Source organism: Culex quinquefasciatus, chromosome 2 (genome assembly GCF_015732765.1).
Source record: "Culex quinquefasciatus strain JHB chromosome 2, VPISU_Cqui_1.0_pri_paternal, whole genome shotgun sequence".
Lineage (NCBI taxonomy): Eukaryota > Metazoa > Arthropoda > Insecta > Diptera > Culicidae > Culex > Culex quinquefasciatus.
This window is the reverse complement of record NC_051862.1, coordinates 182,033,386-182,056,428: the sequence shown is the minus strand read 5'-3', so window position 1 is coordinate 182,056,428 and position 23,043 is coordinate 182,033,386. Positions and strand designations below refer to the sequence as shown.

The window sequence follows — 23,043 nt, the reverse complement described above, 5'->3', positions numbered from 1 at the left end:
TCTTTTCGAATCTACATTGACCCAGAAGGGTCATTTTTTCATTTAGAACAACATTTTTTATTTTAAAATTTCGTGTTTTTCTAACTTTGCACGGTTATTTTTTAGAGTGTAACAATGTTCTACAAAGTTGTAGAACAGAAAATTTCAAAAATTTAAATATATCTGGAGTTTTTTTTTTAAAAGGACCAATAAACCATATTTCCAGTTTTTGCTTTTTGGGTGTTTTTTAATACCCCTGACTCAAAGCGGTTTCAAAAACACCCAAAAAGCAAAAACTGGAAATTTGGTTTATTGGTCCTTTTAAAAAAAACTCCAGATATAGACATAAGGGGTTTGCTTATAAACATCACGAGTTATTGCGATTTTACGAAAAAAAAGTTTTGAAAATTCGAAATTTTAAAATTATTTTTATTATCTAAATGAAAACATTACCCTTCTGGGTTATTGTAGTTTAAGAATCCCTAAAATGACATGTTCCTAAAAAATTTACAATTTAGAAACGAAATTTTTGTATTTTCGGTTTCGAAAACCGGTTTAGGTTTTCGGGAACGCAATTAACAGAAAATTTCTCAAATTTCCAAAAGAAAACCTTTATAACATTTTTCTCTTAACCTTAATTCCTATCACTATGGGACCATCCATAAACCACTTTTCAATTCCTTTTGGGGTCCTCAAAAATTCCCTAATATTTAGGAACGATTGAGCAAAGAACATTGTGAAGTTGTACAAAGTGTATTACTCAAAAACACAATTTTTGTTTATTGTTTTATTTTTGGATATTTTTTAGGGGATAAAAAATGTCATCTTTTAAAGCATAGCCAAGCAAGGGCAAAATAAAAAAAAAAAAAAAAAACAAAAAAATGTTTATGAGAAAAATCGACATTGCGGCTAAATTGTTTTAAATATATTTTTAAATGTCAAAACAATCGAAATGTGCACTCAAAAAGAACTCATGAGATTTTTTGATAAAGTGCGCCGTTTTTTAAGGTACAGCCGTTTTTTTGTCCAAGAGAAACTTCCATTTTCGGCATAAAAAAAACATTGTGCCCATGTTTTTTTAAAGTTCAAAAAATTTCCCATAAATATAACTTTTGGGCATGTTTAGCAATGTTTCATTAAAAAATAAAGAGACAAATCTGTCTTTTTCAAAACGAAACATGGTTTCACAAACAAAATGTTGTCAGACTGCGATAAAAGTCTGCATTCAACATAAAATTAAATTAAACATCGATGTTAAATTTCGAAAATCAATATAATTCAGATCATTTCCGATATGGTCAATCAGACACGTCACATCTAACCAATTTCGCGACAAACGCAAAAGGTTACAGCAAATAAAAAAACACGTCCGCTCTACCGGGTTTGATAAGATAACATCCTCCTGAGCGAGTGAAGACAAAAAAAATGTGTTCCTCTTATCACCGCGTGTAGTCCATGTGCTTTGTCCAGCCCAGCCCAGCTGACGAGAATCGCGCAACGTCAACGCAGTCCAAAACTAGTTTTCCCACTATGCCGAATACACTGTGCAATCCCTCGGCGCTACCAAGCGAACCCCCGCTTGGTAACCGATCTAGATCAGCCCGCCGCTTGCTGGTGTTGGTCTGTGCGGAAGCTCTACACGCTCGCTGTGTCTGTGACACGCACACCACACAATTCGACGACTCATCGTCCGAACCGAGGTTAGCGAGCTGCTCGCCACGGTTTCCACTCGCATTCGAAGTTGAACCTCTGCCGTGTGATGAGCAGTTGAGAAGCGAGCGGAGACCGAGTCCGTCGTTTGAGAGTGAAAGACCACTGCACTGAACTGTTAGTGTGAGAACTTGAGTGTGTGTGTGTGAGAAAGAGTACGAACGCGTCCGCGAAGCAGAGCAAAAGAACGAGAGAGAGAGCGAGCTAGAGGTGTTTTGCAACCTAGCAGCAGCAGTAGGCCCCGACTGAAAAGGAAGGACAAGTGTGTGAACAGCCAGTCAGCCAGCCAGAGCCAGCCATCTTGGAAAAAAGTTGAAATTCAATTTTCGTTCCACTAAATTGCTAGTTTGTGCGCATTTTGTGATCCCTGCGTCGTCAGAAACGAAACCCCCTTGTGATCTGGAAGTAATTTAAGGTTTGCAACGCTAGAGTTTGGAAATTTCGTGATACAACTACTTCGAGTTTTTTTTGCGACACAAGAAAAGATAGTGCCAGTGCTGAAACCTTTTCTGGGAAGAAAAACCACCATCTTTGAGGTAGTGTGTCTGAAAAAGTGCAAATTTCGCGAAATTCAGACCATCTGTGAGCGCAGTTGTTGAGCGGTGTCGTGTCTCCGAGGGGTTTTGCAAAACGTTGTGGTGAATCGTGAAGTCGGCTCGAGCAAACCGAGCGAAGAGCCCCAGAAATATACCGCGCACAGCTAGGCCAAGAGTGTTGTCGTCGAGTGGCACCTTTTTCGGAACGAACCCGTTCAAAGTTTGATGTTGAAAAGTTGCCGAAGTTGCACCGTACGAAGAAGTCGCGATCTCGCCCGTCAGTCCGAAGCCTCGAGAAAATGAGAATAGAAGTCAATTCGGCCGCGGACTTTGTGATGAACTTGTTGCGAGTGAAAAAGGCAAATCCGCAACTGAGCGAGGGTCAACTGCAGCATTTCAAGGGTTCGCTGGAGCAGATTCTGACGCGTCACTTTGCCCGCCACTGGTATCCGGATGTGCCGACGAAGGGTTCCGGGTTCCGCTGCCTGCGCATCAACGGCAAGATGGACCCGATCATTGAGCGGGCGGGCCACGCCGCGGGGCTGAACACGGTCGCGCTGCGGAAGATGCTGCCGCTGGAGCTGACGATCTGGATCGATCCGGATGAGGTGTCGTACCGTATCGGCGAGAACGGTACCATCTGTGTGCTGTACGACCAACAGCAGAGCCGTGCCAGTCCCTCGTCGGATCTCGACTCGACGGGTAGCAGTAGCTGTGATGAGTTCATTATGGAGCGGGTCGGCCGAGTGGATCTGTCGATGTCGTCGTCCGATAGTGGCACTAGTGTTATGGTAGATTTTATGGAGTCAATCCATCGAATACGCTGGTAACGCAGGGCAGCAAGCACAACAAGTACAACAACAGCAACAATCATCATAATAATCATCATTACGCGAAGCGTCATAACAACAGCGTTAGCTCGTCGTCTAGCGGACAAACTAGTCCTCCCCTGAGTCCCCCATTCAACGGCTACAACAACAACTACAACAACAATAGATATCAACACAACAACAACCAACACACCAACTACTACTCGCCATCGGTTCACCAGCAGCAGCAATACTTCCACTGGGACAACCAGTTCGTCAACAACAAAGTACGTACCCAATGCTAAATTCCACGTCGTCGTACACCTCACCGGATCCACTCTCTCTCCCTGCCGAGACGCGTTATGATAACACAAAAAACACCTTTAAAACGGTTAAATTAACCGAAAACTGTTCATATCAAGCGCGGGCTCTCGAAACGGTACCGCTGTACCCCCGATTTCCCAGCAAGCACGCTCGTCGGCGCGAGAGGGAGTGGATTACGGTGAACGTGCAGTGCAGTCAGCAACACCACAACAACATCAGGCAGGCAGACAGGCAGAGAGGCGTGAGGAGGACACAACTTCGGAACCACAACCCACGACCCCCCAAATATGGTTAGACCATCAACCAGTGCGCGCGAGCGCTGTACTGTACTTTTAAGCTTAAGGTTGCATTTTTTTTAACTGTTCGAAATCTACGACAAAACACACAGACACACTACTATATGATAATACCATATACATTTGTAACATCTCCCATTTGTGCGCGCGCGATATACGAGAATCAAACCGTAAACAAAAGTGTTGCTGAATTACTTATCTTAAAAAAAACATCATTCAATTACAAACAAAAAAACTAGCAAGAAAAAACCCTAAAATCAAAGGATAACAATCATGGAAACAACCCCCCCATTGAAACGCAGAAAAAAATAACAAGAACACGGATACATTTGAACATGGAACCACGGCAAAACGAATAAATGGAAAACTGAAACAGGAATCTATATAAATATAATTATGGTAGAAATAACGCTTTAAAGCTGCGAGTCGTCGGCGAGCTGGTCGTCGCCGAAGGTCCGCTGCTGTTGCGTTTGACCTGAACTCGGGCAGTACGAAAGCTTTAAAGCAGGCTAAATTTAATATCATCAATCTCTCGTGTGAGGTATAGTAGGCAGTAACGAAACACAGAAAAAAAAGCTAAAAAACCCCGAGCGGAGAAATTTTCGTAACAGATGAAACACAGAAAGTATAAATCGATGTGGTGTGTATGTGGCTCTTTTAGCTTGAGAGGTAGCTGGTAGACGTGACGAGGTGTAGGTGGATTTTAGGGAGAAGGTCGTAGAGGCAGGAGGCGACGTTCCACAAACAGACCCCTGGATGTAACATCGCGTGTAGTGTGGTAGCACACAAAATGGTCGGCTCAGAACCCTCCGAGAGAGAGAGAGAGCGCGAGTGAGAGATTGGCAGCTCGGGAGCACCAGAAGAGATGCATTTACGGGTCTCCCCAGCTCCAGCAACATTACGGAAAAGGTGTAATCACTGCGCGAATCGTTGTGTTGTGTTCGAATCGTTCCCAGTTCTGCTTCTGCCGAACGGCAGCTCTGCTGCTGTTCGTCTTCTTGTTCCGTCGTGTGTTATGCAACGGAAATCGGCCTCCCTTCTGCACACGCTGCTTCGCAGTGGTAACGAACGGCTGGGCAGAACAACAACAACAACGCTGAACCTTTACGGATCACCTGTTGTGTGCTGCTCCTCGATACGCTCTATTGTTCGCGCTGGGTAGAAGGGGAGGCAGAATAGGGAACGGACGTGACAACACAAAGCGAACACCGGAGCGAACACCTTTCAAGCCGACCGACGAAGGGTAGAAGGAAGCTAGAAGGAAGAACAAAAAAAAAAGTGTGTGAAGAAAGGCAAAGGGAAAAGACAAAAAGGTCAACCATTGACGACGATGGCGAACGAGAGGAGAACCAGCGAAAACCGACAAAAAGGATCGTGTGTACGGCAAGCCATAAATAGTGCCATCTGAAATGTGTGTGCGTGTGTGCTTGGGCCCGCATCCCGTTGGTCCCTCGATACCCTATAGGGCTATCGAGGACAGGGAACAGATGTGCGTGAAGCGAGCCCGGTTACAAGGGAAGGATACGACGAGGGACGAGATGATAATGATCGCTCGCGAGCTATTAAGGAAAAGTCGACTCAGCAGGCTTGGTAACCATCATCCATCACACAAGCGAGTCGAAAACTGGTTCCGTGCGGTAGTAGTGGTGAGAGCGCTCGCGTTCTTCTTCGCTTGTATTGGTGCAAACGTCACTGCTCTCGGCAGTGTACGTGAGCAAAATAAAGTAAAAAAAAGACGAAAACGAGTCATTTGTTTTTGTCTAGCTTCTTCTTTATGTCTTGTTTTTGCGCGAGCTGACGTCGTGTCGACGTCGTCTTCTTGTGTGAGTCCGCGAGGCCTCATTCAATACGGTCGCGATGTTTTTGTTCGCCGTAGCAGCCCCCCTTTGGGGGTGACTACGTGACGAGTTAAGTGTTTCTTCAAACTACCACCACGCACACACTACTACCCACGGCTCAAAACCTGTTTCTCGAGTACTACTCGGCCCAGACAGATGGGTTGTATAAGGCCCCTCGTAGCGTACGGCTACGGCAACATGGCGTTACGAGCGCTGGCTTCTTCGTCGGCTTCTTGACGGTGGTTACCACCAGCCGCCTCGAGGCAGTTAAGTAGTTACCTCGTGGAGAGAAAGGAAGTCGCGCTAGATGAGTCATCGCGCAGCGCTCTAAATGTCAAATTGAGCTTTCGAAACACGCACACACAGACACATTTTGGGTTAATTTTATGGCTTGCAGCGCGCGGTCCACGACGAGGAAGTAAAGAAGATCTAATAATAATTGTAAACAACACAAAGACCCACCGTCCAACAATAATCCTAGGGAATACGCTAGGGATTGCAAATCTACATGGAAGAAGGGAAGAACCAAGGAAGAGGCAACCTAACGTGGAACAAATCCTATACATTATATGTATATTCCATAGTTTTTTTTCTCTGTACTAAATCGTTGATAATCTTGCAGCATAGAGTTGTGGTTTAGGTTCTACTTCCTGTGTGTCCTGTCCCCAGGAACATCAATTTCGACCAATCTTCGGGGGTGCTTTCGCGGAATCCGTGGTACGAGTCCAAACAGCGAGTAAACGGTACAAAGTCACACAGCAATCGACGAACCCCCCTGTTCTAGTAGCTTTACAAAACAAACAAAACACAGAGCGCGCGCGTCTTCCGCGTTTGCACACACAAACGTCGTAGCATCAAAACCAACGATCTCTCTCTGGCAGGCAGGAAGACAGAAGCGAACGACTGACTGTAGAGAGCAATAGACGAACCAACATGGCGGACGCGGAATGAATGCAAACGGCTCCAAGCGGTGCGTGATTTCCTAGTTTGGCTGTCTCGTGCGCGCGTCAGAATGGTTCTGACAGTTGCCCACCTTGCGCCGTGTACGCCTTGGCGCTTCAAAACCTTCAAGGCTGACGATGTCAGAGGTGGGCAAACGTCAAATCGGACCATTCTGACGCTGCTTGAGGCGTTCTCCCCGGGGGGATGTCCCCGCCTCTAATCTTCGGTAGAAAGTTTGTAGAAATCACGGTGCAAACCGATTTGCCGCGGGATGCAGTACCGCTGCACACAAACTGCCCCCTCCGGGAGCTCCGTCCGCGGACGCCACAAACATGACAGAACCAGTTTTGCGCTCCGTGTTTGTTTCGCCTGCAAGCTGCGGCTACCGCTTTAATTAACGAGGAAATGTTCGGAAATCGTGCACCGTTTTTCCATCGGATAGTTTGCGGCAAACCGCCATCCGCTACCGTCACACACACTCATGCAAAAGCGCGCTGGATTTATTGATTTCTCTAAGGCACGGGCCGCCGCCGACGTCGCCATATTTGGGCCGGAATGGTGCGCCAGATAAACAATCGCAGATAGCGGTGAAATCAACCTTTCCCCACGTCGTGAAAGCGCACGACGCTTTCCAGCGAGTGAAATGTCAGTCGCCATTGTTACCGGAGGGGGTGAGGCAGTTTGGCAAACCCTTTGACCTCTTGACATTTCCATATCACATCTTGCTTTGGCAGTGTGGCCAAACAATTCGCCGCCGAATCGAGGTCGCGCATCTAGTTATCTATGCACGAACTATTGTTCGTGTGTCATCTCATGGCCTCCGACTCCGATTTGGGACGACTTCCAATCCTTCAATGTGCTTCGCGAGCGCGAACCAGAAGCCGTAGGAATTATAATTTCAAATTACTCTTTTTTGTTGCTGCTTTGCAGCGCGCGCGTCCAAAATGGCCGCTATTTGCAGCTGTCACTCGTTGCGTGAGTGCAGTTTTTTTTTCGCAATTAGGCGCTATCTGCCTGTTGTGATGTTCTTCAACGATGATGGCGCTGAACAACCGAACCCGTTCAGAGTTATCTCCCTCGAAAAAAATATTCAATGTCAGCGCGCGCGTATTTCAAGGTTTCCGACGATATTCCGTCTGGCAACCACGAAACAAACAAAAAAAGATCTGCGTTGTTTCACACCAAATTTTACAACCTGAAGGTGACGTGTTTGGAATACGTCATCGTTTGCTGAACTCTTCCGCGCGTGAGTGTGTGTGTGCGCGTCCGCGAATCTAGTTGGCCGAGCGACTTACGTCAATGTCGACACGACATTCTTGACAGCCCTGTTTCGCGTGAGAGTGCGCGCGTCAATTATCGCAAAACCGTGAGAATGTGAAATTCTTGCTCGCGTACGCGATTGTTATCAGCGCGATCGGACTTTTGCTTTCGATTGGGCCGGAAACCGCGATAATTAGACGCCATTACACACACACACACACACACACCATTAGCTGGGCGCTTGAATTTCGCAGCGAGCATGTGTGTGTGAAAGCTAGAACGGGGAATAGCTGCCGGGAATTGCGTTTTAGCCGACTTCGATGCGCATTAGAAGAGTTGGAGAAATCCAGCGTGCGAGCGAGCGCGGATAATCGACGTAATCGAAGCCGTCCAAAGTCAGCTCAATGTCAGTGCGTCAAAGTCGACCGCTCTCGTCGACCTGCCTCCAGGAAAAACAAAACACTCTAGACATGTATAATATTCTGAACCTGTGATGACTTTCTTTATATATTTTTTTTTGTTATTTTTGTAGAAATGATACGCTAAAGTAGGTTACTTGTGAATTTTCATTGTAAATAGCAATTCTTTCTAATTCGATTTTGAACAAAACTCAAGAAAAGCTTGAACCATTCTACTTAAAACCTTTGGTTGCGCCCTTTTCTTAGGTGGAATTGTATATTTTTCTTATAATTGCAAAAATAACTTAATTGGCTGACTTTGTACCGTTACTGTGTGTGTGAGAGAGAGAGTGTCAGCGTGACAGATGATGAGAGAGAGACACGACCCGTTCGGCGAAAGCACCAACACATGATGATGAATAGCGTGACCATTGTTTCGTCTGTGAATCAAAAGAAAGGTAGCTTTAAGTTTTTATAGGTTTATATTAGGTATGTAAATGTTTTGCAAAACAATAACTGAGAACAGTGGAATATGTAACAAAAGAAAACAAAAGAGAGTACACAAACAACATCCCCTAAAACTTGAAGTAATACACACAAATACACACAAAAAATTCGTTAATTTACTAACGACTGCCATTTTAAGCATAGTGTGCAAACTATTTAGTCCACCCGCTGAACCCAGCTGGGAACACTGGACAACTAGAGAGAGCGAGATCGAGCGAGCGAGTTATACATTCGACGAACGAATTTTAAAAACCCTGTTTTTTACGTTTTTGTACATATACTGACATTTTTGCGATTGTCACAAAATAAAAACAAACAAACGCGCGTGTCTTCACCGAACGTCAACAACAACAACATTTGGCGCACCTCCCACAGAGGCCCATCTATCGGAAAATTTTCCCTGAAAAAAAATAAAAACTAAATCATAACAAACCCAAGCGGGAAGCCCACCGTGTCCTGCGTGTTGTATTGTTTAAAGTTTTCTAAACATAAGTTTTTTCCTAACAAAAACAAAAAAAAGTAGCCAAAAAGCAAAAATATTCGAATCTGTGATGCAACACACGCTCCGTGACGTCACTCATCCAAGCAACAACCCCTTTTTTTTCGAGAGAGTAGAGAAAATGTGCTGCTCAAAACTGCGCCGCCATCTTGAATGTTGGCGGACGCAGTGCGTGCGTCAATTTGCGTGTGTCGCTCTTTGGTTGACACGCAGCTTCAAAAATATGCTAAATTTAGATGCAGGACGCGATGATTTCGTTCTGCGAAAAATTAATTTGGGAAATATTTCGGGTTTTGCTGACAAATTCCAATGACTTTTCAGCAGAATCTGATTTGTTTTTCTTGAAAAATTTTAAAACGACAAACTTCTAACGTAGTTTCAAGTAAAATTTACTCAATTTTGGCTTCGCCATCAATGTTCTTCAAATATTTGTTTTTCAATCATATTTTTATTTACATCTACGGCAAAACTTTTAACAGTGTAGCGAGCGTTTGACAGCTTGTTGCACGCTTAAGGGGGGGTTGCTCACTTGTGGAGAACTCACCCAATTTTTTTATTGCGATTTTTGATGTATTCATGCAACTTTGCGTTGCGTTCAAACACGATTCGACGCGTTCGAAACTCGTGCAGATTATGCTGCTGGATGGTGATGCGCGATTGGGCGTGCCTTTTCTGGCGAATTTGAGCTCCAAATTCAAAAGGATTACGAAGGAGAGTAGAGGAGAGGAACGTGAATTTAACTGTGATTTTTCGTTAAGGTGACATGTTGGCACAAGTGTGTGGGTTACCTTAAGATCGAACGACCTGTAGATTTTCCTTTGTATAGTTTTTGGAAACGATTCGGGGAAGTGTTACTTTGTAATTTAAAACAAAAAATCATAATTTCTCTCTAAGGGAAAACAAGCAAGGACTGACTGTTAGCGAGGAACCATGGGGTGCAACCGATTCATACACACAGACGAATATAGGATACAAATAGGCACACACACACTGATACACACAAAAAACGTAGGTGATAGGATCTCTATTTAGGAAACCACAGAAAGATACGATATTTTGAGGTGTGTGGAGAATATTTTCCGGTACCTGGGCTATGATGCGTGAACGTGATTTAGCTGCTAGGAACTCTGCCCCATCTGTGATCCGAGGGCGGGGAGATCTGGCGAGAAGTAATAAGAAACACAAAAATATAAAAAAGTGATATCTGAAAGTCATACTTATTAGTTTAAGGTCTCTTTGTACAAGTCCGTACGAGCCAGAACAAGAAGCGAGAACATGAGAAAACGATTTATGTATACAAAACTTTGGACGAACTCTGTGTATCGTGCAAGCAACAAGTCAATCGTGTTGATTTAACAACGCCAACCACCACCACAACTATATAAATTTACACACACACATGGCAACAACAACAACCCCCTGAAAAGTCTGAAAAAGTTAGGTTATTTTGTTCGTTTTTTCATGAAATAGATCGGACGAATAGAAGGAGAAAAAGAGAGAGGAGTATAGTAATTTGTTGTGATTAATAAAATAACTGATTAGTAGAAAATGATGACTCACGGACGCTTAATGGAATATATTTGAATGTGATAATATATATTTTTATATATTTGGAAAAACCAGAAAAACAAAACAAAACAAACTCTAAGAACATGAAGTAACGGTTACGAAACATATGAAACACAACAGTGCTAAATTTTAGGACGAAAACCTGTACAATAATGTTAGCGAAACAAAGATGACACTCGTAGATGTTTATATACAAACAAACAAACAAACAAACAAAAGAATCCAACGCAGAACATCATACGTTACAAAATTAAGAAACTAACCTGGACTATACAACAAGAGCAAACATCCCATAGTAGAAGCAAACAGCAACACAAAATAGAAGGTTAAAAACAACACCCTGCTCCATTTTTGCCGAAAATGGAACTACATCCAAAATGTGATCGTTTAGTAATGAGAGAGAAAGCGAAACAAAGAGATATCAGAAGCTACTTTTTATATAGAGCGCAAAGAAAGAGAGAACAAAACTATTTATAAAAAAATACTATCACATTCATTGATATTTTTAACCAGTAATCATTTTTTAAATAAAGAAAAATATAAAACATAAAACCAAAGCAAAGCAAAAAAAAGTATCAAAAAAATATCACAGTTTTCAGTGCAAGAGGAACCTGCTTTCATTTGTCTTTACCCACACTAGTACGGTCTTGGTCGGTTGTCACCTTTCCTTCTTTTTCCTCTACAAAACCCCCCTCTCAAAGCTTGATTTGAGCTAAAACTCCCCGTCGAGCCATAATGCCAAAATCGTGACAGTCGTGATGCTGCGCGAGAGAAAATCAATTTAGCGTGCACGCCGCTGCCGCCATCTTTGTTTTCTCGGTGCACCTCTCGCCGCCGTCAAATTCGGGCAAACAATGGCGAGATTTGGTCTGGTCTGGTCGATTTGTGATCGCCCTCGTTGCTTTGTTCTCCGATTTCCAGCTGTCACTTTTTCCTACCACTGCAAAGCTGGACTCCATTTTCAAGTGTGCGACCTCGCGGGGTCACCCCTTAATTTTGCATTGTTGTGCACCCAACCCTCGAAATAAATCTCCGATTTGTTATAGAGTTGTTAGACGTTTTGAAGTCTCATACCGGTTCGTGCTACACCCTCGTCGAAAATGAGTCAGAATTCGTCGAAATCAAATTTGTTTTGATGTGAGTTTTGAGGCAAATGTCAGATTTTGGGTAATTTCACGCGAGTTTTAATTAATTTTGGGTAAAATCAACCCAAATCTGACATTTGTCTCAAACACTCATTTCGACGAAATTCGAGTAACTTTAAATGAGCGTGTAGCTGTCAGTTTTTATCCCAACTTTGCGTGGTTTCTGTTTTCGAGTGCGCGTACGTGCTAGTCAAACTGTAGGTTAACAAATAAAAAAAAATCAACTCTTGTATGCGAGCATAGTTCCTAGAAGGTCCCGGGGCGAGGTCGTGCCCAAAGTCCACACAAAAAAAAAACTCTCTTTTGTGATATTCTGTCAACCGGACACACACACACACACTGGGTAAAGACAAGTGAAAAACAGTTCACAGAAGATCATCTTGCAGCAAGTGAGGAAGTAATGTTTGCTCTTATTTTTGTTGAGACACTTTCGAGGAGAGGTGAACTATTTAGGAGTACGGATAAAAGTCTATTCACAATCCAAAACAGATGAACGGACGAATTTAAAGCAAGGCTGGAAGTGAGAGGGAGAGAGAGAGAGATGTAAAATATTGTTTTAAATATTTTTTGTTCTGAAAGAGGGCGTGTAAGCTTTTATAATATTTACACGAAAAAAAACTGCTAAAATCTTATAGGTAACTCAAAATCAAACTTAAAAATCTTTAAGGTGAAAGATCGAGCTAGTGACGAACGAGAAGCGAGGTGTAGTAAAACATAAGACTTGAAGCAAAACGTACAAATTACTTAGTAACTCGTTTTTATATAGAACAACATATATAAGCAGAGAGGTACTGATTACTACGACCGCGAGTAAGACATTGCGTGAACAAAAAATATCATGAAAAGTTAGCGATCGACATCAGCTGTGTAGCATTATCGACATTTTGAAACAAAATTTTGGCTAAATATTTTGTTTGAAAACGCTTTTGATAGCCAGGTTATGTACACCATCTTTAATTACGCAAATTTCACCAAATTGAACCTACTCAAAAATGGGTATTTTGTCAAATGTCAAAATTTAGTAAAATTTACCCAAATGTTGACATTTGTCTGAAATTTGTTTTTTTTGTACAGATTCGGTTCAGATGAAATCTAAGTGATTTCGAACGAGTGTGCACAATTTGGCTGTCAAATCGTGCACTGTAAACAAAATTCTGCCATTTTGGATGTTTTTAAAAGCAGCCTTCGACCCAATTCGTCGTTACTACAGCATTCGCCCACCGCACAAATTTTGGCAGACCTAGTCAAAAACAACGCAGTAATCGACTCCCTTTCGCAGCCTACTACGGCGTGACGGGAGTATCAAGCAACCACAAAACAAAACAGAGGAAAAAACTCGATCGAGACTTTGTAGGTGCGCAAAACAAGTTTGGACACGTTTGAGTAAAAAAAAGGGGCAGAGAAAAAGAAAGAGAGTAAAAAAAACTGGAAAGACAACTTTTTCGGCCAACTTTTCCATTACAAAGGCGACGTCGACGAGAACTGGTTTTTTGGGTTGTTTTGATCGCAGGAAATAGGGGAGAGGGGCCCGGTTTTGACTTGGTGAACCCATTTTCGACCCTTTTAGGGCGAAAATTGGTTCGCTGGGTGGAAATGGGTGTCGCTACCTTGTGGCTCGCTGCGTAGTAATAGTAGGCGATGAAGGGGAAAGAGGTCAGAGTCAAGTTTTGGACGGTTCGATCAGAATACTATAATAACGATGAATAATAAGGAGAAGGCAAAAAGATAACAAACAAAAAAATCACGCATAGAAATGACAGCTTATGAACACGTATGAAGCGACTGAATCAGAGAGCTTTGAAAGTTTAGGATTCTTACGACAAAAATATGGGAGCGATTAACGAGTGAGTGAGGCTTTGCTTGACAGGATATCTGTGTTTTGGATTAGGAATACGCTTTTGAGACGGAATGTGTGCGTGTGAGAGAAAAGCAGGCATTTGTTTTACTTCATCCTTTAAGTTTAAAAGAGAAATAGTTTTCAAATGATGACAACCACTTGAGAAAATGAATAGTGAGGAGAACAAAAGAGCACATTTTAATTTTATGTCACCGGGATGAATATCCTGAAAACAACAACAACAACAAAAAGGCAAATAAGAAAATGCAGACTCCGAATGTACAAATTTTATTGCTATTTTAAACGAAGTGAATGGAATATAAACCAACCCTTGAAAGAAACAAAGTGGAATCATGATTCTCATCAAAATTAAGTAAACACACAAAACAAACAAAAACACACTGACACGAAACTGAATACTAATTAAGCGAAACTATGAAAAACTGTGATTTAGTGGAAAAGAATACGAATATTTATATTACAACCGGGGCGAGATCAAGCAACACACGTCAAACTCGAGTAATTCGGTTGAAAAGTATAAACAAAAAACAAGAAGAAAAAAATTGCTATTGGTTTTTTCTTGAAAAACGCATTATTTTATTAAGCAACAACAAATGTTATAACAAAGCAGACAAGTAACAGCTAAACACACAACATTAACAAACTGTGAACACACGTAACTTTTAAGGGAGATGCAAAGAAGAAGAAGAAGAAGAAGGCACGCTATAAGTAGCAAACTGTGCGCGATACAAAACAAAAACAAAATCACGTGTAAATATTACAAATTACAAAAATGTTACATATGTGTATAGAGATGTAAAGAAAAACAACATACACTCAAAGCAAAACAAAAATCACACATCCATACAAAAACACACACGCAAACCAACAAAACCCCATCGACCTGTTTTTCGACGCGAAAGTTCCGGCTTTGGGCCCACCGTGCAGCGGCCACGTTTTCGCTGGTTCGCACCCAACTGTCACAGGGCCGGGGCTTTCTGTCAGAAAAAAAAATGAAACAAAAACAAACAAAATCAAGTGCGTGAGAGGGTGAGCAACAATAAAAAATGGAAAAGATGCAGTATTTTTTTGTAATAAAAAAAAGCAAGTGAAAAATAAAAAATGAACTGAAAATTGTACAAAAAAGAGGAAAAATTTTATAAGAAAATTAAAACCGCAAGCGAAAAAATAAAAGTTATCAAAAAACCGTTGTTGAAGCATTTATATACGTAATGTAAATTTATAGAAACTATAGTTTTTATTATTTAAAAACAACAAAACTGAGTGCAGCGCGGCATGGACAAGAGCTGCCGCCGAAAGGCTGCTGCAAGGTATAATCTTTATGTATAAAAACAATATAGATGCAACACAAACACAAAAAAGCTATCAAACAAGAGCGTCATGCAAAGGAGAGACTAAAAGCTCCGTGTATATGTATAATGTAAATTTTTCGCGGATAAGAGGGTTTATGTAGATTGTTTCATTATTATTTCTTATTTATTTTCTTGATTTCGAAAGAAACCAAATTGCTGTGTATGGCACCCATTAATTGCAATGCAAATGACTCTTCACGGCAAACACACACACAAAAGCGAAACGCGTAAACAGCAGCGCGCTCTTCGCAAAAGTTATCACACACACACATACACGCAAAAACGAACGAAAAAAAAACGATCAAGAGTTTCGCCGTCACACTCACACTCTCATTGATGAGCCATTGTACCAAAGATCCGTACTCGCGATTCACACACACACGTGTGTGTGTGTGCGAATTGTTTGGGCAATCAATTTGAGTGGAGGAGACGCGTCGCATCACAGAGGCCATCACTTTGTTGAGGGAGGAAACAATGGAAATTGTACACACTCACACACACACACGCTTAAAGATGCATTAATTAAACATGGAAGCAAAAATTGAAGAAAAACGAAACGAAACGAAAGGCAACATTCATTCGATTCGTACAGTAGTAGTGCATTAACTCGCCTAACGAGAGGAGTTTCGTCTTTGTTTGTAACTCTGAAACAAGTGTAAAAAATTTCCAATGAAATCAGATAAAACCACAGTAAAAACGTAAATTGAAGAAATTTAATACCCGATACCCCATTGTTTAGATGTGACCTACTATTCTACCTTAACAAAACAAAAACAAGTAAATACACAGCGAAAGGTGACGCTGAGCAACACACGTTAAATGGAAATAATAAAATGTCAATACACTTTTAAAAGTAAGCTGCGAAGCAACCATAAAACGCAAACACACAAACATTTCACTGCAAAAGCACTTTTACGTACATGCTAGTTGTAGACTAACATTTTCATCTTTTGCGACACCCAAAAATAATAAAAAACATTGTAAATTGAACCAACCTTTGCAAGTCAGTGCTAAATGAGGCAAATTTAGAACGTCATTATTTGCAAAACAAAACAAATTGTAAATACAATCACATACACAACAATAATCTCACCTTTCAGTAGTAGACACCTTGGATGGACCCCCGCTGTTAATGTGCAAAATTACACTGTTTTTTCCCACTTTCCACCTTCAAAAAACTTCACCCGAATGTCGTTTTTCGTTTCGTGTTTTTTAAACCTTTGGTGTTTCGTTTTTTTTCCTGGATAATTTTCCCTGTTTCCTTCCGTCCCGTTTGGACGACATTTCATCCTGACTGATGCACCCACGGCCAGTTTGGCGCGCTTTCCCAAGCACACCCCACAAACGACTATTCTTTGTTTGATTTGTTCTGTTTTTCTCCAACGAATTAGACGTTAAACTTAAACAAAAAATGGCTGAACTTTTCCTTTTTGAATTTTTCGATTTGCCGTCGAGAAAGCTGCTAAAAAGAGTAAAAGTGTCACACGAAACAAATGTGTTTTTTTTTCTCATTGATAATCGAAGCAAAAGAAGAAGGCTAAGCAGAAGTAGTGTGAAGAGAAAGAGAGGCAAGAAGCATCCGCAAAGAAACACAAACATACCCTAGCACAGATATTTGTGTACTGTCGAAAATTATGCAAAGAAAATGGTCTTTTTAAAATACACACAGAACTCAACACACAGTAATAGCAAAAGAAACCCCCGTAAAGTAACCATCTTTTAAAACAACCCGATAACGAGCACATTTTTGCTCTCATTTCATTACAAAGACATACCAACACATGTGTAGGAACAATGTATCGACAGAACATCAAAAAAAACCTCCATTGCATTGTTTGTTCCGTAGGTGTATTTGTAACATTTTTTCGAATAAACCGCACTCTCACAAACACACTCATTCAAGCGTGTGAGAAAACAATGAAGGTCATACGCCCCCCTACATAACTCATCCCCATACAAAAAAAAGGAAACAAATCATTACGATTTAAAGAAAAATGTGCGCAAGCATGATGCTTTTTGTTGTTTTCTATTAAAAAGGCACGACGACCAACAACCTGCGAAAAAAAAAGAAAAATGAAAAAAAGAATATCCAGCTAACACCATCACAGCTGAGAAGTGCCGAACAAAAAATCTATAAGAAAGGCATATTTCTGATGTTTGATTTTCTTCTTTATTTAATTTGAGTTAAAATTAGATTTTCATTTTTGAAGAAAATACATGCATACAATCTAACTTCTTTTTTTTACAATATAAACGATACGAGAGGAATAAAGAGAAGAAGAAAAACATAAAACAACAATACACTAAATTATAAGATTTGCAAACAACAAGTGAAAATAGTTTTTTTTAATTCTTTTTTTTCTTTTTTATTAGCCCTTAGTTTTTAATGGTAACAATTAATAAATGAGAAAAAAATTCAACTACATGCATACTGAATATACTATATATAGATATATGAATATATAAATGATATAAAATTAAAATTACTTGTACAGAGATTATTGATAAAAAGATGAAAAAACATTTGAAAATAATTAAAAGTATATATATTGATAGTAATAAAACAGCAAACATTTGATGAAAAAATTAAACCTTCCGACTTCTCCATTTGTATCTAATGTGTCCACCTTCCGATGACAATTCCTTGTTTTTGTTCGTCAATAGACTACTTTTCGTCGCTATCTGATGATGCTGTTCGAAAATATTGAAAATAAGATTCCAACTTGGTAAGTATGTCGATAATAGTAGTTTATGCAACAAGGTGCAAAAAGAAGATTTTTTTTCAGCACGAGTCGTATATTTATCCAACGAAGTTTACCGAGTTGGATAAATACGACGAGTGCTGAAAAAAAAAATGTTTTGCAACGAGTTACTTACAGCATTTTTTTTGCTATTCCAAAAATCGCTATTTGACTGGAATTTTATGTCAAACATCCATGCGTTTATTAAATTCACCGTTCAAAACAAAAAAATATTTAAAAAATATACTTTTCGATGTTGAAAAGTAAAACTTTTCAGCACTGGTGTTGAAAGGTATTAATTTTCCATTCTGATATATTTGGTAGGGAAAAGTTGGCCATTTCGTTTCTCCAGAAGGACAGGAAAAGTTGAAAGTTTCACATAGGAATTGCAAAAAGTGTATTTAATTGAATTTCATGAGTACTTCATTAAAACTAAAAATAAATCAGAGTAATTCTTTACGTTTTCAATTATTGTTACGTGTTTAATTGTTTCTAATCGCACAGGTCTCCATACAATTTTGGGGGCCGGTCATAAAAATTAATCATGTAGATAATCGAAAATCTGTATTTTGAGAAGGGGAAGGCCGATTTCATGTCTTCGGCCAAGTTGTAGGTTATGATAAGGACATTGAAATAAGGTTAAATTGAAAAAAAAAACATGGCTGTAAACTATTTACGATACATTGAATAACGTTTATTTTTGTATTTTTATGCAAATAGATATTTTTTGAGCCCTTTAAAAATTTTAAATTCACATAAAAATATACGCAATACAAAAATAACGATATTTTCATGAATTTATTGATATCTTGAAAAAAAGTAGCACGATTGTTTAAATGTTTTTAAACAGCATTTTGTGACCAAAAATAAATGGCATCTTTTGCGTTTGAGTTGATAGGATGGTGCAAAATCTGACACAATATTTAAAAAAAATAAGACATTTGACCAAACAAAATTGAAAAAAAAAACAATTTTCTGCTACGAAATCAAATTTGCAACCGAAAATGACTCATCATATTTTTTTTATAAAGTGCTTTCTGCAAAGTAGGATTTTTTTCAGAAAAAAATTGTTCGTGATTCGATTATACGAAGTCATATTCCAGTGATATCGTATCGAGTTTGTTTTATTTTTCTCACTAGGATTATTCAACTGACTACACAGTAAAACAAACATTGAAGGTGTAATTTTAGGTTGAAAATTACCAGTTTAATGATGTAATTTTACATCAATTTAGAAAAAGATAATGTTAGGTTACACCAAAAAAGAGGCAAATTTACATATTTTTGGAGCTAAAAATAAACATTTTTCAGACATAAATGATGTACTCATTCTCAGATGTAATATTACCATTTTTTTGTGTGCATTTTTAAAAAAATTGGTTCGATTTTAAATAAAGTTAATAAAACTATTGTATTTTAAAGTTTTTTTTTCAAAAAAACATTATTTTATAATCTCATTGTTTTTTCAATCAAGCCTCAAACTTAAAAAAAATCCAAAATAAGTGTTTTTATATCTATGAATGTTCCTTTTAAATATAACAATTCTTAGGATGACTCTTCTTAAACAAATTATTCTTGTTGAATACTGCGAAAAAAATATTAAAAACTAAAACCTAAATTTAAAATTATTTTTATAAACTGTAAATATATTTGAAAAATCCTTTTGTAGACAGTACGTAAGGGAATAAATAAAAAACAAATATCGATATTTCCTGTGATTAATAACAAAATATTTCATAAATGCCGGTGTACCAGACACTAGATTTTGATTTGCTTGTTTTTTTGTTAGGTTCTATACTGCCGTTCTAAGCATAATTGTCCCATGTAATTTTTTGGCCTTTTGACATTTTTAAGTTTAGTTTGTCGTATACTTTTCGAAAAACCCATAATATCTGCTACTTTGTTCGGAAACTCATCAAAAACAACACCAAGTCTGTTTGTCCCACCGTTATACTTCTACGCATAGTTGTCCCACCAAGTATTTTCATTCAAGAAATCATTAGTTATACGAAGCATTGAATCTTGTTTACATACTGTATAGCAAGAGGATCATAAATAAGAGTGATAAACTAATAACTGGGGCGATTGGGGACACATGGGACGAATAAAAACCCACTGGACAATTATGCGTAGAAACGCAGAAATCGATCGAAAAATTTCAATCGCGTTTTACTCAGTAGCACTTTTTTGAACATGGGACAATTATGCGTAGAACGGCAGTATATAACTTAAAATAAATCAAACAGAATAGTTTAATTTTTGTTGTCTCAACATTAATACAAAAAAAAAACAATTAATTTATCAAGGACACTTAAATGATAAAAATCAAACAAAATTGTTTGGACTTAAAATTTAAACCGTAAGGTTTAACATTTTCTTAATTTAAACCTCAATTTTTATTTTCCTTTGAAACTTTTCCCATACATTTCCATTGTTGTTTTTTCCATACAATTCCAATATGCGTACATGCAAAAGTGTTTTGATTTAAATTCTTTATCATCACAAGACTTGTATTTTTTTTTAAATTGTGGGTATTTATCAGAAATATGTTTGGATATTGTACATTCAATTCATTGGATTTCCAAAAATCGGACAATTTTGTTTTGAACAAATTACCTTGATGATTTGGTTTGAAGCAATTTAAAAAAACTGTGTTTTTGAACTACAAACACATTAAATAAATGAATTAGATTGGAGTAAAATTTATTAAAATTTGTTGCTTACACAGTAAACAAATTCTGTGTAAAATCGCATGCAATAGCATGCACATCACCTTTGTGAGCAAAAGCATATGAGCAATTCTCTACGAAATCGGTCTTTTTTCTTCAATTTTAATTTTTGTATTTTTTAATCCGGCTGAAACTTTTTTGGTGCCTTCGGTATGCCCAAAGAAGCCATTTTGCATCATTAGTTTGTCCATATAATTTTCCATACAAATTCGGCAGCTGTCCATACAAAAATGATGTATGAAAATTCAAAAATCTGTATCTTTTGAAGGAATTTTTGATCGATTTGGTGTCTTCGGCAAAGTTGTAGGTATGGATACGGACTACACTGGAAAAATAATACACGGTAAAAAAATTTGGTGATTTTTTATTTAACTTTATCACTAAAACTTGATTTACAAAAACACTATTTTTAATTTTTTTATTTTTTGATATGTTTTAGAAGACATAAAATGCCAACTTTTCAGAAATTTCCAGGTTGTGCAAAAATCACTGACCGAGTTATGAATTTTTAATCAATACTGATTTTTCAAAAATCGAAATTTTGGTCGTAAAATTTTCAACTTCATTTTCGATGTAAAATCAAATTTGCAATCAAAAGTACTTTACTAAAATTTTGATAAAGTGCACCGTTTTCAAGTTATAGCCATATTTAAGTGACTTTTTGAAAATAGTCGCAGTTTTCATTTTTAAATTAGTGCACATGTTTGCCCAGTTTTGAAAAATATTTTGAAAAGCTGAGAAAATTCTCTATATTTTGCTTATTCGGACTATGTTGATACGACCTTTAGTTGCTGAGATATTGCAATGCAAAGGTTTAAAAACAGGAAAATTAATGTTTTCTAAGTTTCACCCAAACAACCCACCATTTTCTATCGTCAATATCTCAGCAACTAATGGTCCGATTTTCAATGTTAATATATGAAACAATTGTGAAATTTTCCGATCTTTTCGAAAAAAATATTTTTGGAATTTTCAAATCAAGACAAACATTTTAAAAGGGCGTAATATTGAATGTTTGGCCTTTGTGAAATGTTAGTCTTGATTTGAAAATTCCAAAAATATTTTTCGAAGAGATCGAAAATTTCACAAATGTTTCATATATTAACATTGAAAATCGGACCATTAGTTGCTGAGATATTGACGATAGAAAATGGTGGGTTGTTTGCATCAAATCAAAATATGCAAAAAGGCTCAAAAATATTTTTTCAAAACTGGGCAAACATGTGCACTGAAAAACTATTTTCGTCACCATAACTATCTTTATTTTTTTTTGATTGCATTGAAGAAGAAAAATGATTTCGATTTTTGAAAAATCAGTATTGATCATAACTCGGTCAGTGATTTTGCACAACCTGAAATTTCTGAAAGTTGGCATTTATGCCTTCTAAAACATATCAAAAAAAAAAATTAAAAATAGTGTTTTTTGTAAATCAAGTTTTAGTGATAAAGTTAAATAAAAAATTTTACCGTGTATGTGTAGTCCGTATCCATACCTACAACTTTGCCGAAGACACTCGATCACCTTCAAAAGATACACATACATCATGGAAAATTTCAAACTTGATAAAAGGCTTCGAATTAAAAAATACAAAAAAAATCGAATGACCGAAATCCTAGAGAACTGCTCATATAATATTGTATGAGAATACGTGTACACAAAAAGCATGTACTAAAAATATCATCAATCCGGTGAGAGTCATATCCAGCTTACCAAGCCCGCGCCCCAATACTCTCGGCTATCTCGCCGCTGTGATATAGTCTGGATCAATACCGATATATCTCTAAGTTCCCCATACATCTCATACAGTTAATACAGTATTCGACGTACGGGATAGCTGCTGGTACATTGGCGTTGAAACCCAGCAATCACAAGAGGGTGAGATAGCCGAGATAGTTGGGGCGCAGACTTGGTAATCTGGAGATGACTCTGTCCGGATTGCTGTTATTTTTGGGGTGTGCAAAATATATTTTTTTCTTGCGTACATACTTTTTGTGTACACAATATTACATGCGTTTTTATACAAAGGTGATGTGCATGCTTTAGCATGCGATTTTACTATCTGATGTTTTGCTGTGTAGCTTGTGTAGAAAATTGGCAACAATTTTTTTTAAATTTCACTAGTTTTTTGAAGTACTAGCAGAGCAAAACATTTTTTTTTGACAAAAATTCCATTCCCTGATGCAATTCATCTTGTTTTTTTGGACTGTAAATCTTTTGTATTGAGTTATCGAAAAGGATCAACATATATTTTTGATTTAAATGTTTTTTTTCTATCAAAAATTAGTAAAAATTCTGCTTTTTTATTTATTTTTTGAGCCAGTTTAAATTTTATCAAATACTTCGAAATGTGTTGTTCCTTTTTGCGATTTAATCAAAATTAGTTCATGCTAATCCAGGATTGGTTTTTCGATCGACGGTAAGATAAAAAAAAGCTTTTTAGGAATATTTTCGCCACTATTTGTCAATTAAAAGCATTTTTTCTGCTCAACTTTTAAAAATTAAAATGATTTTTCATTTTTTTTGTATTTGGATCTTCTGTCTATGCACAGA

General features: G+C 38.3%; 2 protein-coding genes across 4 annotated transcripts in view; both read left to right on the top strand.

The window, feature by feature from the left end:
- LOC6033261 (inositol-pentakisphosphate 2-kinase) overlaps window positions 1–23,043 on the top strand; it is a 233,718-nt gene that overhangs the window by 4,549 nt on the left and 206,126 nt on the right. The gene's annotated exons all lie outside the window — the stretch shown is intronic.
- LOC6033239 (protein BTG1) lies at window positions 1,698–17,147 on the top strand. Its single transcript, XM_038251595.1, is given in 2 exon segments — window positions 1,698–3,029; window positions 3,032–17,147. Coding segments are annotated over 2 exon segments (813 nt in total). The 5' UTR covers window positions 1,698–2,524; the 3' UTR covers window positions 3,340–17,147.